This window comes from Akebia trifoliata, chromosome 16 (assembly GCF_017979445.1).
Source record: "Akebia trifoliata isolate Shusen 1 chromosome 16, ASM1797944v1, whole genome shotgun sequence".
Classification (NCBI taxonomy): domain Eukaryota; kingdom Viridiplantae; phylum Streptophyta; class Magnoliopsida; order Ranunculales; family Lardizabalaceae; genus Akebia; species Akebia trifoliata.
This window is the reverse complement of record NC_141390.1, coordinates 2,470,202-2,488,669: the sequence shown is the minus strand read 5'-3', so window position 1 is coordinate 2,488,669 and position 18,468 is coordinate 2,470,202. Positions and strand designations below refer to the sequence as shown.

General features: G+C 33.5%; 1 protein-coding gene across 1 annotated transcript; it reads right to left on the bottom strand.

Annotated features, from left to right (window-relative positions):
- Positions 1 to 1,760: 1,760 nt before the first annotated feature.
- LOC147382235 (uncharacterized) lies at positions 1,761 to 4,483 on the bottom strand. Its single transcript, XM_086428564.1, has 2 exons — positions 2,076 to 4,483; positions 1,761 to 1,958 (listed from the first exon to the last, which is right to left on the bottom strand). Exon 1 carries the CDS (start codon positions 4,308 to 4,310, stop codon positions 2,085 to 2,087), a length of 2,226 nt encoding a protein of 741 aa, XP_086284690.1. The 5' UTR covers positions 4,311 to 4,483; the 3' UTR covers positions 1,761 to 1,958; positions 2,076 to 2,084.
- Positions 4,484 to 18,468: the final 13,985 nt, after the last annotated feature.

Genomic DNA, 18,468 nt, shown 5'->3' with positions numbered 1-18,468 from the left:
AAATGACAAAATTTAAAATCAAATATTTTTGTAACAATTTTTGTTACAATGTACAAGTTGAAAGGGAGCACCCAACCAAATTTCGGAGCTAAAAGTTACTATGTCACCGTGCCGTAGTAATCTCGAGGAATTTTTTCTCGAGATTCGAGATGTAATTTCCAGACTCTTTGACTGTTGTAATTGAAGGCCTTTCTCGTATCGATTCAAGCGAAAACCCGACCCGACAATCCGATTAAAAAAAAACTATAAATTGAGGGGTTGTCCCTAAGAGAAGGGGTCCCTTTTAATATTCCTAATTTCTCTGTATTTTTCTAATTTTTGTGTGAGAGAGAGAGTTCTTCTAGAGTGAGAGTCCTCAAATATGGGTTTGTTAATGCCAAAATATAAGACTTTTAAAGCTGAACATTGACATCCGAAGAGTTCTCAATTTATCCTCAATTTGTTGTTCCGTTTCTTGTAATGAGGCTGATTTGTTTTAAAAGTGAAGTCAAGCTTTTGAGGGATACTTTGATTGTGACTTTGGATATGGTTGAAATTTGACGATTTAATTTCTGAATATATATATATTTTTTTGAAGGAATTCCTGATTTTTGAGAATGGGGTTGTGAGAGATTTGAGTAAAGTGTTGATTTTGTTCTTGAATTGAAGTATTTCTAAGATGGTGTTTTTTTTTTCTTAACTTTAAAATTTTAATATTTTGTGACATGGGTGGAAGGTGTATTGATTGGAAGTTGGGAAGTTTACTCTTTTGAAATGGTGATCATTTCAGGATGAATTTCTTGTCTATTTAAATTTTACTTTCAAAGAGTTTTGATGTTCTATAAACTGGTTTAGGGAAAGGTGTTGCTTGATAGGAACTCTTGCTGCTGGTTTTTACCTTTGAAGACAATACTGTTGTTGTTAAGTAATTCTATTAATTCTCCAATTTTAGTATGTTACACATTCTTAAAATTTTTTATTTATTTTGTAAGGAAAAAAATGCTAATTTTTTTTTGGTCATAATGTACTGGAATTTATTGGTGTGGAGATTGGTTGGATAGTTATGTTTGATATGGATTATCATCTTGTTTTTGTTGCTGATTTTTTTTGCTTTAAACATGATTTCTTACTCTTATAGAGAAAGTCATCCTGACTTCTTTATCTGTTCTAATATAATTTTTTTTTGGAGAGCTGCTATACTATTGGCACCCCAACTTTTACTTATTACATTTTAATTTCTTAAATTATCTATCACACCCCATTTACTGTTTAAAACACACTCTTCGAACATCACAAAGGTTTGGGTCAAATTATAAAATATTATAACAATATATTCAAACAATTTCAGTGGTTGTTTACAATTATTATAAAGCTCATATAAAAAATCCTAATTCCAAAAAAGTAACCCCAACTTTTACTATTCTTAACCATTCACTTATTTTTATAATTTTTTAATTGGACTGTAATAAGTAAAAGTTGGGGTGCCAATAGCAGCTCTCTCTCTCTCTCTCTCTCAATAAATTTTATTGGCCAAAAACGGGTCAAAAAGACCTACTTAATTACATATGAAGCGATCTATAAATTAGGTAGCGAGGGATCATTTGATCAGGTCAAGGATATCTCCAAGGACTTGGTCTCATATGAAGTGATTTGTTGTTGATTGAGTGAGCATCGTATCTTTCTAACTTTATTTTTTGTTTTCTTGTTGCTAAGCAAAAAAGAGAGATATATTTATAATATAAAATCTTATAAACATGAGGAGATACCCTTACAGAAGAAGAATTTACATAAGTATAGAAAAAAAAACAAAAATTAACATTTCTAAAATTTCCTAACAAACAGAATAACCTTTTAATTTCTTCACACTTGAAGGCGATGAGGTATTAGAATGCCTCTGTTATTTTCTTGAAGCTGCTCTTGACTTCATGCTTATTGGAGGGCCCAAATCAGACCAAGACCTTCCCCTTCTTTTGATTCTCCTAATTTTGACAAAAAAAAAAAAATTGTTCAAAACAATAGTACTAATTAAGGACAAAAAAAAAAAAAAAAAAAAAAATCATCTAAATTATGCTAAAAATAAATAAATAAGTACTTACACATGCTATTCAAACAAGCTCTTGAATTTCATCGCCATCAATCACTCGTCGAGTGTTTATGATTGGAACTTGAGTGGTTATCAAGCTAGTGGCACTAGCTACTTCAGCTAATGAATGATGAACTTGAGTGGTTGTCAAGCTAGTGATACCAGTTCCATCAGGAAATGACCAATCAACTTTATTCTCCAACGGTTCAAGTTTCAAAAGGAATTTTAGCACAAGTCTTGCTCTTTCTTCATGTTCAACACTGGGACTCTCATCAAGATGCTTGAATATGGCAAGTGGGAGTTGAGAAAGGAAAAATTGCAACGTGCTCGCAAATAGTTGCTCCATGTAATCATATAGTTCATTGATTGATGAGTAGTTTTGCCGTGGACTGATCTTTTGACAGATGTCTTTTATTTCTTCTAACCTTGTACGTGGAATGAGAAAGCTCTCGATGTAATCATATAGTTCATTGAACCGTGGACTGATCTTTTGACAGATCTCTTTTATTTTTCCTAACTTTGTATGTGAAATGAGTAAGTCACGTCTCTCGCATGCTCTTTTCAATTCTTCAATAACCCAAAGTGCAAAATATAAGTCCAGTGGAGTTTGAAATTGGTACTGAGAGTTCAATTTCGTTACCAACGGTTTAATCAAATACTCATGGAACCAATCATTATCATTGTTTTTATTCATCCACAATTCTTTTGCCATCATAAGTCTATTTTTATCTTGGTTTGTGGTATTCATTTTTTTGTCAATGAAATAAATGATTTCAAAGACTCCATCTAATGTATGATCTAGAGAAGCACCAATGGAATTTGGTAATGCAGCTGTGGCTATTCTTATAAAGAATACCATTGAAAGACAAGATACCTTATTGGTAAATAACTCGTCAGATTGACGTGTTTTGGAAAGAAGTTGAATGAGATGATCGGTTGGGGAATTCTCCATCCATCTCTTCATGTCATCTTCACAGTTTCTCTGTATCCATTGCTTCATATCCATATTGGCTATGTCTGTACCATTTCTTCCTTTACCAAAGCAGATTTTACTGATTATTTTGACACACATAACAAGTACCTCAACCATCCCATATAAAAGACCAGCCAATGCGGCCATAATCACCTGCACTATGTAGAGAACCATAAGAACTATCCTCTTAATATTTTGGAGGATGGTCATGAAACCCATTCTAGAGATTTCGAATAATGACATTATGGGGAGCTTTGACAAAGTCAATAAAACCCACATAGAGAAAATGTGGAGCTTTGAAAAAATTGATAAAACTCCATAAACATCCTTTTGCCCGAATAAAAGTCCTGGGAATACTAACATCGATTTAAATATGATGGCTATACTCCCTACTAGGATGGCGAGAATCTGAGTCAGAACTATGATCCACATTGACCATTTATAATCAGAAACTCCACATCGAAACTCAACCGTTTTAAGAACAAGGGATCGAACTGCAGCCTGTGATAGAACTAGTACACAAGGTGCAGAAAGCATGCATGTAGTTGTGAATATTGGGGAAGTAAGGACATCCAATTCAGGGCTTCCTATACAACTAGATATGTAAAATGACTTCAATCTATTTATCATACCCTTACTCTCTGAATTTTGAGGGTCCCCTTGTTTGAGTACACGAACAAGTTCAGAAATCAGGAGCGACTCTCCAGCTTTAGCAGAATCCACGGTCAACCACAGCAGTGCAAGAAATAGTAGCATGCATGATATGATTATGACATGTTCTACTCTGAACAAGAAGATCACACCAGTGACCATTTGCATACAAACATTTACAACAACAGTTACTACGAAGATGCTCAAAGACATCATGTTAGACAGGCGTTCGGAGTTACTCTGAGTCTTGACTGAAGGAAAGAAAAAACACATGGAGATGCATATTAAGACAGTGCCACTGAGTTTGGATAGTTGGTCCAGGACAGAAGGCATGGGAGTGGTGAGATCAACTGGGAGTTTTGTAGCAATTGCAAGAAGAGTTAGTGTAAGGGAGTTAAGTGAGAAAAATCTACATGGTATCCATGGCTTCCTATGACAGATTCCATGAAATACATCACAAATCATAAATAGAACACATATCGAAGTACCTGCTGCTATGTATAGGCCAATTATTGGCATTGGGGAAGAATACTTAGCATCATCCCCTGTTGCATTCAAACAACTATGTTTCTCCATCTTTCCCTTCTTTGGATTCACGAAATTAAGTTGTGTTACTCTTCTCATCCTCCTCCTCAAATATAATTCAGGCTTGGTGGTGAAGAGTATGGTTTAGGGTAAAGAACTGATACTTACTTTGTTGGGGAAGGAAATTAGTTTGCTTTCCTTCTTTTTTATTTTTTGTTCTTCTTTTCTAGAACTAGAACCAAAGTGGATTCTAGAGAAATATTTGCAAGTGTTCCCATGGTACTTACCTTGTTGGGGAAGGAAAGTAGTTTGCTTTCCTCCTCTTTTTTTTTTTTATATTCTTTTCTTGACCGAGAATGAAGTGAATTCCAAAGAAATATTTAGTGAAATATTTGCAAGTGTTCCTATGGTACTTACAAGGGCCAAAACAAGATGGGTTACCGGATTCAAAACCAGGTATCTCACGTTCCTCTCCATCGATACCAAGTCAAATCATTACAGTAGTTTAATGTCAGGGTGATTTAGGTATGGCCCACTACATTTTGGCTAGTATTATGGCATACCCCTTGATCTAGGTTTTGTCTAAGAGACTAGTAAAAAATGACCTAAGTGCCACTGTCTTCAACCTTTAGTTGATTTTCTCCCTTTTTCCTAATATTCACCTTGAGTCATCAAAGCTTTTTTAATGTAGGAAATCTATAATTCTAAGTAGTTTTCTAATTCTATTAGGATTTGATTCTATTTTCTAGTTTTAATAGGATTTATATTTTCTAGTTCTATTAGGATTTAATTTCATAGTTATTTTAGGAGTATAATTTCTTATTAGTTCTAATTTATTTTGAATTTATTTTTATTATTTAGACTATAATTAGAAGTGTTTAGAAAGATCCAATTTGAATTCTAATAGAATCAGAATATTAGTATAATGTTATATATAGGTTATGAATGTTAATTTTTAGTATTTTAGAATAATTCTAAATTGTTATGATGAAATTATCTATATAAGAAACTTCACATATGAATTTTGAATTATTATTCATTAAATAAATTTCAAATTTAGTTATTTCTCATGTTTTAATTTAATTTTCTGATTGTTTTTTTCTTTTCCAAGCTTGAACATATTGATTCAAATTGATTTTTTGTGTTCCATTGAATACAATATCTTAATTCCATTGAATCTATATTGATTCACACGCTTCCGCTATGTCAAGTTGTATTAGAGCTCTTGCTATGATCTTCAAAAGATGGTTGATAAATGTGATTTTGTCATTGAACTTTATCTAGAAGCTCAACTGAAAATCAAATTGGAGAAGTTTGAAAAAAGAATCACTAACAAAATTATGGCTATATTAGAGTCCCATGTTCAAGGCATGGTTCTCAACACCATTGAGAAGGAGAAAATTAAGAAAATCTTTGGAGATAAAGACCAATTCCTACCATCCCTCCTCCAATACCCCTCATAATTTAGCCACTAGAAACTCTTCTAAAAAATCTAAATTACCTCAAAATAATCTTACCCATAATTTGATTTTGCCCAAGCCGTACCACTCCCCACACCTCATACTACCCTTCCTCAACCTTCTAATTATATCACATCACTCCTATACCCTCAAGATAAAATCCCCCACCCTCTAACAATCACATATCCACTCCTATAAAATGTTTCTTATAATCGTATAATCCTCAAAATAACCCTTCAAAACCCATCAAATAATCAATCAATTCAATTATCTTTTCTCTCTTAATTACTTTTTAACTTTATGCTTTATTTTCTTTTAAACTATTCCTTATTTATCTTGCAACTCAACATAATCTTTTTTGGACTACATGCAAGGCGCAAGGCAAGTTGTGCCAATTGATTATAGATAGTGCAATTCGAAAAATATAATTTCAAGCCACATAGTTGATGTACTAAAACTTCTCATTACAAAATACCTTAGACCTTATTCTATAGGTTAGGTACACGATGAATGTAGGAAGAGTGTAACCAACCATTTCTTTTAGAATTGGAAAATATAAGGATGAGTTTATTTGTGACATTTTTCCAATGAGAGCATGCCATATACTCTTGGGAAAGCCTTGGCTTCATGATAATGATGTCATATACTGAGGGAAATCCAACACTTATTCTTTTATGTATGATAGTGTTAAAGTGATCTTATACCATTCCCATGCAAAGTCCAAAGCTGTCCAACTAATCGAGGAGGAGAGAATATGCTTTATTTCTATCAACATCAATGAAAACTTTAAGGAAATATGCTAAGTGTTTTCGATGGTAGTACAACCTTCCAATCGAGACCCACCTACTCAAGTTCCGCATAAAGTGCAACCCCTTATTGATGAATTTTCTTGTATTCTTCCTTCGAAAATGTCAGATTCATTGCCTCCTATGAAGAATATATAACCACCACATCAAGTTGGTGCCTGGTGAAAGTCTACCAAATCTACCCCACTATAAGATGAGTAAAAAAGAGTGACATATTAAAGGAACAAATAAAAAAGAATCTTGAAGCTTCTAATGACAAGTACAAAACTGATGTCGATAAGCATAAAAGATTCAAGAGCTATGAAGAAGAAGATTTGATTATGATTTATCTTGGTAAAGTTCGCTTCCCCACTAAAACTTATAAGAAGACCAACTTGAAGAATAAGATAAGCAATAATACTTATATGATGGATTCACTTGATGATATTCTATGGTCAATTAAATTCTCTAAACAAAGTCTAAGGAACGGATATCACTAGAAATTGATTAGAACGAGAGATGAATGGGAAACAAGAAAAAAAAGGACAGTCAAGAAAAACTTGAAGGTGAGTTTTTTTTCAAAGAAAGTGGGTCTGATGTTTGTGGAATCCATTCATGAAATCAGATATTAGAGAGAGCCATATAAACCCTAGCTTTGTTCAAGAAATGATCAAGAGACGATGAAATCAAAGTAAAAGAGATCGAGGGAGAGATATATATGAGAGAGTGAAAGTGAGGAAAAAATAAAGTTAACTTTCATAGAGAAAATGAGAAATTCTCTCATTTTCCCTCACTTCAATTTTCCTCTCTTTTTTAGAGCTGCTAATGGCACCTTTAATTTTATTTATTACACTCCAATTAAAACATTACAACTTTAGTCACAACAAAAAAATTTGTCATTAAATCTCTTCATGTGGTATTTATGTCAGCTCCAAAAATCTACAATCATGAATTAATGACAAAATCTTATTCTCGTCACTAAAGATATGTTTTAGTGGCAAAAATCAACAAGTAGCTAAAACTTATCTTTAATGACAACAACAAAATGTTGCTACTAAAATATTTTACTTTTAGCGGTAAGAAAATAAAATTTAGTAGTAAATCTTTTCACGTGGTCACGTATTTTAATGCATTTTATCCGTTATATTTGAGTTGTCACTAAATGTTGTTAGTATAACACCTATAGTGGTGATATTTTATTTTCGACAATAAAAGTTACTATTTAGTGGAAACATATACATCACGGTTAAAAATATATGTATTTAGTGGCGAAATATAACTATAGCTAATGACTAACCATTGGTGACAAAAAATATGTTGCCACTAAAACTCTAAACCTTTAGTGGCACAAAATATAAGTCTTCACTAAGTAGCTTGATGTGGTCACCTTTAAGGGTGCCAAAATTTACATCCATGGCATTAGTGGTGTAACACTCCGTGTTTCAACTCGTATCTCGAAGAAATCAGATAGTGTTAATTCGAGGAATATTCTTAAAAGATAACTTAGAGTAAACTATCCGGATTAGGTTATACTCATTTTTGTTAACCGACTTCGTCATTAGTTTCAAAACGATCGAAATATATACTTTAGCCTGTAAGCAAGTTTGAATTCAAGTTCAGGTGAAAAAGTTAACCAATCCTCGAATTTCATGTTGAGCGGGACTCAAAATAGAGAATTTTTGTTAGAGGGAGAATCAGGAAGATTCGACCACACCATTAGGACCGCAATGAAAAATTATTCGAAATGGTATACTCATTTGTCATTTTTCGAGTTCGAATAGTTAAGTTACGGTTGAAACTAGAAATTATGAGAAAATTACAAGTATGCCATTAGCTTTCTTATAAAAGAAAGTAAACTTTCTTTTATTCTCATTTATTTTCCTTTTCTCTAAAGAATCCAAAACTCAGATTTTCCCAAACCTAGGTTCTCCTTTCTTCTCCGCAAGATTCGTTGAGAACGAAAGACCGTTGAACCCCGACGAAGAAGACAAAGTTGTCGGCTACGACGATAGCTACAACCTCACCCTCTTTGTTAACCCATTCACGTCCGTTTCCTTACCCTCCACAAAAAAATCAGTAAGTACATTAGGGTTCATCAAAGTCGGAGCTTCACCTTGTTAGTAGAGGCTCGTCTTCTAGGGTAGAAGTGGAGGAGAGTGCCGTCGTCGAAGGAGTTGCAAACCCTCGCCCTTTTTGCATCAACTCAGCTCAATATCAACTCTTTTACCACCAACTTTGATCATTGTGTGAGTTTATCACGTTCGATGTCCACAAACCAAGTAGGGGACTTTCAATTCCTATGGTAACTTTAGATTTTGAAATGTGCATTTAGGTTGTTTTTAACAAAACGTATTGTTTGTTTTAAATCGTAGAAATTTTTGTTTGAATTGAAACTCATGTTAGAAATAAAGATTTGATGTGTTTTATCTATGTTTTAAGTATTGAATTCGTAGGTGGGTTGAAGGGTTTGAAGAACGGAATAAAGATATAAAGAAGGGATCGAAAAACCCAAAAATTGCAAGGAAGTTCAGTGCTGTCAGTAGGACCGTCAGTCCCACCGACACCCACCGACAGAATGAACCTTCTGCTGTCGATAAATTCCTTCTGTCGGCAGGAACCGTTGGTTCCATTGACAAAATAAAGTTATGCTACCGACAACATTATTCTGAGTCAGAAACAAACTCTTACTCTTGACTTGACTTCCCCATTGCCTATACTTGATTTTCCACCCTTCATTTCATTAAAAACATTAAAGTAAATGTCCTCTTTAATTTTTACTTTAAGTTCTTTAATAAAATTAAGATTTTACCCCCCATTTCGGAACAATGGGAATGGTTTCAAGATCCAAATATCAAAGGATCAAAATCTGAATTTTGGTTTCAAGAACAAAACGTAAATTTTGACATTTTCGACAAATTTTCTAAATGTAATAACTTTCGCATTACTTTGAATTAGATTTCAAAAACTATATGGTGTCGAATATCGTGATCAAGGCTTTCATTTCTAAAAATCCATTTTTAATTTCGAGAACTTTGAAAAATTGAGTTTCTGACACTTAGCCAAATTTTCACCAGCTTCCTTTGTTTTTAACAACGGGACCTCGTTTTGAATAAACCTCGATGGTTTTCGATAGAAAAACTAAAAATAACTTTGAAAAGATTGAAAATGAATGGTTTAACTTGAAAAGATAAAAAGTGAGAATGTCGAGAGAATGAAAGATGGAATGAATCGGTAAAATGTTAGAGTCACACCCGAGGGGTGACGTCTGCATTTTACATTGTATGTTGTATGTAGGTTGGTGAAAGGATATCCAGGTTATTAATGAAAGGGTTGCATGTTTATTTACGATTATGTTAGTGTGTGCGCTGAGTACTGTTATTTATTTTTAGGTCGGGTGACCATAGTTGCATGGTAGGAATTGGATATCCATTCTCAACCCTGTTCTATTAATTTCTCTTTTGTTTAAATGAAAAATCATATATATACGTAGCTATTTTGTGAGCTGTTAAAGGATTTGTGAATGCTTGAAGGGATAATACGTCACATCATCCGGAGGGGTACACTATCCTGGGATGTACAGTAAGGACCACCAAGCTCATAGGTGGTATGGGACGCGTATGAGAGTGGAGTCACAACTGGAATCCGGGTCCATTCCTTTCTTATCTTTACCAGTGAACGTGTATTGTAAAGGTGGTCGTATACGAGTAGAGTGTCATTTGGAAATCACATGCACGCCTGATAGGCATAGACGAAGATAATTGGTCAGTGATCATTAACAATATAGTAGTAGTCGAACGTTCTGACATATCGAAAAGAGACCAATTGCTTACGGTCACGTCAAACGGCCCACCTAAGCCGGATAAATGGTCACCAGTGTGGTAAGCGCAGCGACCGACCACAAAATCAGGAACTAAAAGTCAGATTTATGTTGTAACATCATGTCCCGACTTGGAGCGATCCAGTCGTGAATCCCAACGCTCAAATTCCATTACTCCACCACTTGTATTATGTATCTGTTGTTATATTTCGAATTATAAACTGAAAAGCATGTCTACTATTTCAAGGTTGTCAACTATATTTGCATAAATGAAAAATGTATAATGAGTATGGATGATTTATGCTATATGTAACTTTTTTTAAACTGTTTAGTTGCTCATCCCTAGCTATATGTACCAGTTATTCGTAGTTTCAATTGTAAAACTTGCATGTTTTGAAATAATGCAGTATGATTATTCGATCAATTAGGTGAGGTTATTAATAGAAATTATTTGTGGACCTACTGGGTAACCATTGTTACTCACCCTTTTCTTCCATTTTTTTTTTAGTTGTAGAGCTTACAGTTGGCGCAGTGGGTGCTGAGCTATTAGCCGAGGAACACCTGGTCGATTAGATCGACGATCAGAGTTCGTTACATGGTGAGCATCATGACTACTTCTATTAGAAGTCTGTTCGTCCTAGGAGAGGTCTATGTTTTTGGGACCGAGTGCTAGGTCTATGTTAGAGAGAAAATTTTTTGTAATCCTGTATATTTTACCATTTTGCGCCACTCTGATTTCACCTTACGCCATTCGTCACTCATTCTATTCCATACCTTGTATGTTTTTGTCACATGTTATATACATGATTTGTTTGGTTATTGTTTTATTAGGTTTGAGTTCCGTGGAACGCTAACATAAACAGATGAAACCATGTCGAAATTTCGAGGCGCCACCTAGTGCCTCAAGACGGCCTTGGGATTTGTGTTAGCGTTTGGCGGGGCGTCACAAGTGGCGTATACTTTTGAGTTGCAACTAAATGTTGATGTCATAGTATTTTTAGTGGCAAAATATTAATTTTGTCCATAAAATTATTTTTTAGTGACATTATATAAATCGTGGCTAAAAAACTTGCCACTATAAACAAACTTTCTTATAGTATTTGCTTGACTAATATCCAATTTTTGTGTTTCCTGAAGTGTCTATGAGATTAGAAGAGATCAAGTGACATCAAGGCAATTGTACGCTACCTTATTAAAGAAGACACCTTTCAAAACTTGAAGGAATTACTTAGGGTAGCTGTGTATTCTCTCCAAACTGATGTTTGGAAATAAGCGGTCAATTCTATCTTAATCGAGATAGAATGAGGAACAAAATGGCCAGTATACCACACCAGCAAGACTCTACTTGATCCAAGAGGATCGACATATATAGCCTATAGTAATTTGGGCATAACTTCGTCATACGGACTTGGAATTCACTGATTCCAAAGATGTTGGAAAGAGGACTCAAAGGGCTATGCGACCAAATGCGTTACTTATGAAAGTGTTTTGACATCATTCACCCTTCTCGAATCACAGTCAAAGTTAGATTTTCTATTTATAAAATCTTTGACCACGAATAACTTTAATTCGATAGTGATTTTGAAGTTGTGGCAGAAGAGAATTTTAACGTACTTAGGATTCGTAATCCATTTAAGAAGTGATTAGGACTTTGCTATTTTTAGATTTACTATAAATAGTATTTACTATTTATAATATGTACGCAATTAGCATAGAATTAGGTTTTGTTTGTTCTTTTTTCTTTTATAAGTATCATTGAAACTCCATTTTGGAGAGAGATATAGAATAGTAAGCACTTTCTACTTTCTTCTTCTTCTTCTTCAATTATTTTGATCTTGTTCTTCATTACCTAGGAGTGTTTGGATTACTGCCTTATGAAGAGATACGGTAATCAAAACTTGAGAAGGCAGTTCTAGGTTAATCTATACTATAAGAAAGCTAAGGTCATAAAGTTGTCCTTAACAAGATTGTCCTCTCTGGTCAAATAGTGAAGTAGACTATCGAACTCAATGAGTTCAAAATCATTTTTCGTCTCAAGAACCTCAATGAAGGTATAAGCAATTGTTGAGTTCCTCGCAGATTTCCCCACGGAATGTCTCTACTCAATAGAAGAAGAAACAACAACAAAACTATTTCAAGGTAGATAAGAAGCAACACCAAAAGCCCAGTTTTCCAAAATTAGATGAAGATAGTGGATGGATCATCAAATGTCAGGAGCTCAAGGGTAAAAATAATGTTAATTATCCTTGAGAATCTTGAGCTAGAGAAAGTAGTTCACTTTAGATTCAAAGCCTCCGAAAGTAGACCTAGGAGTACGAGCCCTAGCTCATGACAAAGCCCTCGTTTACTAATCAATGAGCCATCACTCACAAAAGAAGCCCTCGCTTCTCAATCAATCAGCTACCCTTACAAAGAAGCTATTGCTTCACAAACAAAGAGCCATCACTCTCCAAACAAAAACAAAGAGCCTATGCTTTAAAGAAGCTTAAGCTTTAAACTCAATAGCCCACATTCTAAAGAAGCCCGTGCTTCAAAGTCAGGAGCCCATGCTCTTAAACCTCAAAGAACCCACAATCTAAAGAAGCCCAACCTTCAACCTCAAGAGCCCACGTTCCCAAAATTCAAAGAGCCTATGCTCACAAAATCAAAGAATCCACATTCCAAAAACCAAAAAGACTCTCGCTCTAAACAGAGTTGTATGGAGCCGTCTATTCCCGACTCAAAGATTCGACATGACGACGAGTATATGACTAAGAACTCTCATTCTAAACCGATGTGCATGAAGTCAAAAACTCCCAACTCGAAGAGTAGAAACGATGACAAGTCTATGAGTAATAGCTCACGCTCTAAATTGAATTGCATAGAACCACCGACTCCCAACTTGAAGAGTTGGCACAATGACGAGTCTGCGATTAATATTTCTCGTTCTAACCGAATTGCATGGAGATGCCGACTCCCAACTCGAAGAATTTGTACAATGACAACACTACGACTGAGACCTCTCACTCTAAATCAAGTTCCATGGAGACATCAACTCTCAACTCAAAGAGTTAGCATGACGCCTAATCTACCATCAAGAATTTAAATTTCAATCTTAACCAAGTTGCATGGAGGGCATCCCCCAACTTGAAGAGTTGACGTGACGCCAAGTCTAGGATTGAGAGCCGATGTTCTATGTTAATCAAGTTGTGTTAAAGCAACTCCCAACTCAACAAATTGATAACAAGTCAACGATTATAGATTTAAACTTTATCTTAAACAAGTTGCATGGGGTCAACCTTCAACTCAAAAAGTCAATAAAATTATAAGCTTACCATTTGCTAATCCCAAGGAATGAGAGTAATTCTTAGAACCTTGGATCTCATCAAGATCCAAGGTCCTAAGAGGAGGCATTGTAGGAACAAAAGAATAGCCCCTTCCTAGGGATTAGTAAAATTATTAACAACTTGAAGGTCGAAGATTTTTAAATAGGAAATTTTGGAGAAGTAGAAGATCATGGAATTTTGGGTTGAAAAATCAAGGTATCTACATGAAGATGAAGAAAAGGTAAGAAATAATCAACCCTAGAGTTACCTAGGTAAAGGGGGGCATGTCGTCAAGTAGGGGTTTCTCTAATATTGGGCAAAACAAGTGGGGACATGTCGATTTTTTTTTTTCCTTTTTTTCCCCACTTTAACTAGTTCTGATTCTAAGTTCTTATTGGTTTGTATTGGATTTGGTTATTACAACACTACATGAAATTCAATCTACAACGATGACTTTTTACGACAACCATTTCCTATTTGTCGCTATAAACACATTTAACCACGGTCATATTGTCTGACCGTTGCTATAAGTTTGGCAAATTTTTTATTTCATGAATTAAACTCTCTTCTCAGAGTCTCTGTTATCTCTCTTCTTCTCCACCTCTCTCACCATCAAAATACCCTCACCATTTTCTCTCTTGATTATCTCGCACAAATCGATAAAATCGATGATATTTGAAATCGAAAATAAGTACTCCATCTCAATTTGGAATTTGAATATATTTTCTTTCTTCTTCTCCACCTTTTTTAAAGAAACATTATTAAAACGGTACAGTTTTTGAAAATATTTATCAAAACGGTACACTGTAGCAATTAATTTTGAAAATGGTAAATTTACCATTTTCGAAATTAATTTTTTTTATCAAATCGGTAAAAACAGTAAATCATATTTTTTTTGTTTCGAAAATACCCTTTTCTTAATTTTGACTGAAATTATCGTTTTGTCCTCTCCTCTTTTATAAATTTTTTTGTAATTTCATTTGTAATGTTTCCTTCGAACAACTTCTACAAGAAGTCGAAGACGAAGAGGTATGCAACCCCTCTCTCTCTCTCTCCGTTGGGAAGATCTAGAAATAAATTTCCCTCTCTCTCTCTCGCTCTTTATCTCTTTTCGTTGTGAAAAACGTGAGAAACTTGTAAGTTTCTCCATCTTTGTCTTTATTTATTGTGGAGATTCTCCGTTGGGGAGATCTAGAAAATATTGCAAGTTTCCCTCTTTCTTTTTCTCTCTCTTTCCGTTGTGGAGAACGTGATAAACTTGCAAGTTTCTCCGTCTTTGTCTTTCTTTATTGTGGAGATTGTTAAAATAATTTTGATTTAAGTCTTTTTCTATCTGTCTCCATTGTGGAGATTTTGAGAAATTTGAATCAAAAGTGTTTGTGTATGTGTTTTGGAGTATTCGAACCCTAAATTGTAAATTCAATTAGATACAATTAGCATTATAATTTCTGAAATATTTAGGATTGATGTAAATTTTATAATTTAATGATTAATTTTCTAGATTGATTTGGATTTGTTAGAGTTTCATGTTTATTGTTGACTTTCTAGAGTTGTATTAGATTTTTAATGTTTAAAGAAATGCAATGATAATTTTTTCATTATTTAGTTTTATTGAAATTTGGTAGAATTTTACTCCACCCATTTGAACATGGAAGTGTCAATGTGTGTGTGTGTGTGTGTGTGTGTGTGTGTGTGTGTGTTTCCCTTATGTTTATTAGCTTGATTTCTCTCCTTGGCTTGTGTGTTTAGAAGTTTCTCTTGTTAATCTGAGCACCAAATGTCATATGTATGTATTTAAATCGTTGTATTTGTAACCATGGATTTTGTCATTTTTATGGATGACTAGAAATTTAACTAGTTCAATATTTACTTCTCATTTTTGTTTACGACGTGACACGACGAAAAATCTTTACAAACTTGTTAAATGTATGGGTAAAAGAAGTAAAGCTCTACTCTACTAATCAGGATTGTATGAAGATGCTTGTTGGGATTAAAGTTGACAGGGTAAGCTATTAGACTTTCCATAATATTTTGTCCAAATTCTTTTTGACTTTTTATTAATTATTGTCATTATTTGCATGTTGTTAAATCTCTTTCAACAGGAACCTTGAAAAAATTGAATACTTCAAGGTGACAATTTTATTTTATTTTAATTTTTAATTTTTTTCTTTCTACCAATGAAATGCAAATTATTTATAGTAAAAATTTATTATTGATGAATTTAATTACGTTTATAGGAAAAAAGATGTAGTCCTCATATTATTAAACCATGATATTTTTATGATAGTGAAAGGACTGTAACAAGCGACATTATATTAGAACTATTTTAGTTAGTGTCAAATGGTGCATTTTGACATAAGATCAGAATTATTTTATTCAAAGTCAAAAGGGACCTTTTGACATTGGATCAGAATTATTTTAGTCAATATTAGAAGGAGTCTTCTGACATTAGATCAAAACTATTTTATTAAATGTCAAAATGCACCTTTTGACATTAGAATCAGAATTATTTTAATCAATATCAGAAGGAGCCTTCTGACATTAGATCAAAATTATTTTACTCAATGTCAAAAGGCTCCTTTTGACATTAGATCAGAACTATTTTAGTCAATATCAAAATGAGCCTTCTGACATTAGATCAGAACTATTTTACTCAATGTCAGAAGGCTCTTTTTATCATTAGATCAAAACTATTTTAGTAAATGTCAGAAGAAGCCTTCTGACATTAGATCAGAACTATTTTAGTCAATATCAAAATGAGCCTTCTGACATTAGATCAGAACTATTTTACTCAATGTCAGAAGGCTCTTTTTATCATTAGATCAAAAATATTTTAGTAAATGTCAGAAGAAGCCTTCTGACATTAGATCAGAACTATTTTAGTCAATGTCAAAAGGAGCCTTGTGACATTAGATCAGAATTATTTTACTCAATGTCAAAAGGCTCCTTTTGACATTAGATCGAACTATTTTAGTCAAATGTAAATTGTATATATAGAATCATTTTGATACAATTTATTTTTGTTATGAATTTAATGTCAGAAGGATTCTTCTGACATTGTCTAAATGTTTTTTTTATCTCACGTCAGAAGGTTCTTTCCGACATTATATACAATACATTCTGATATAATGTCAAAAGTATCATTCTGATATTATATTGTATTACTTATGAAATTAATTAATTATTTTGAATGGGTTTACGTTAGGTCAATCATATTGCAAATAATCTTTCATCTACATTGACATAGTATGTTATCCTCTTTTTATGACATTAAGTATCACATTTTTATACATTTTGAAAAATACGATGACATAGCAATATATATTTTGCAGGCACGTGTTGTGTGTAACGCGTAAAGATTTGCACAAATCTTCTCAAATTTAACATCTGAGCAGAAGACATGTTTAAATTCTACTTGTTTTGCTCCACTACTATCTATGCCACGCGTCCCAATGTGTAGTAATTTGATTTTTCTCCTCATAGAGAAATTTAATCCTAAAAATGGTTATTTTTCATTTGGAATTAAAGATATTTCTATTTCAGAAGGTGAGGTTGCATTGATATTTACTTTGGGAGGTTTGTATAGTAGTGATGGAATTGGTTCTCTCTCAAAGAAAGACGAGCTTTGTGTATAATTATTTTGGAATAAGTACTTTGACATGCTAACATAGATAACCTTAGATTTTTTTGAGACTGTACTTAATACAATCTTAAAAAATGAAAATATATTTGAATTTAAAAGAATATTTTTACTGTATATAGTTATTACATTTTTACTTCCTAAGGACACACTGAAGATTAATAAAGAACTTTTAAGTATGGTATGGTGCGACGAGATCTAAAATAGGATCCCATGGGACAGATTAGTACACAGCTACCTTTTAAAGTCTTTACGCATCTGTGCGACGAAGTTTAAGGAAACTGGTAAACATGTACATTTCGTTGGTTGTGCATTGGTGCTTCAGGTAGTTAAAGAAAAATTTGAGTTATTAATTATATCTTACTTTGAAGTATTAGTTTTATAAACTATTGATGTTTATTTAAGCACTCGTCATGTATTCTTATGCACTTGTACGTATGAGATTCGAACATATACCGGTAATAGCCCCCTACGTATTTCCCAATCATTTTTCAAGGTACCTGAAGTATCTTTATTATCTTAATAAGGAATGACAATTTTACGTTGATAAGTTTGTCAATTGCACGGTATGAATTATTGAACTACGATTTCAATCATATATATATACCTCCATCTAATTCTAATTTTTTATATGTATGTATCATCTTTAATAGATTATCAGTAAGTTGAAATTGACCGATTCTGAACTTTGTGAGGCCGTTCTTTCTCCATTTTGTAAGGATTATAAGAGAAAAGAGAAAAATAGTCTTCAGCCTAAAAGGAAAATTCAGAGGAGGTTGATAAGTTGAAGAAGAAAATGACGATGATGGAACAGAAATTGAAAGATCATTATAAAGTTATCCAAGAATTGAGAAAATACATCAAATGTTTGAAGTCATATAATGAATTTGGCCCTAAGGTATTGTTTATCTACTATATGTGATAAATCCACATAATAGGTTACATCCACTTAGAAATCATTATGAATGTTTGTTTTAATATCAAACAGTACAACGTTAAATTCGATAAAGCCTCGAATTTTGCACCTTCAAAAATCAAGTCATCTCCCTATAACAACACCTATGTCGAACCTTCAGATATGCCTAAGACATCGACCCCTACCAAGGGTTTAGACGATTCTTTAGGTATATCAAAATCATCGCCTTCGACAATGGACTCTAGTGTTCTTTTTGATATACACAAGGCATCTCCCTCCACGAATATTTTCACAAATAAGTATCTACCTCACGAAGAAGAAATTGGAATCGATG

Coding starts and splice junctions, on each gene's coding strand:
- LOC147382235 (XM_086428564.1), bottom strand. CDS start 4,310: ATGAGAAGAGTAACACAACTTAATTTCGTGAATCCAAAGAAGGGAAAG.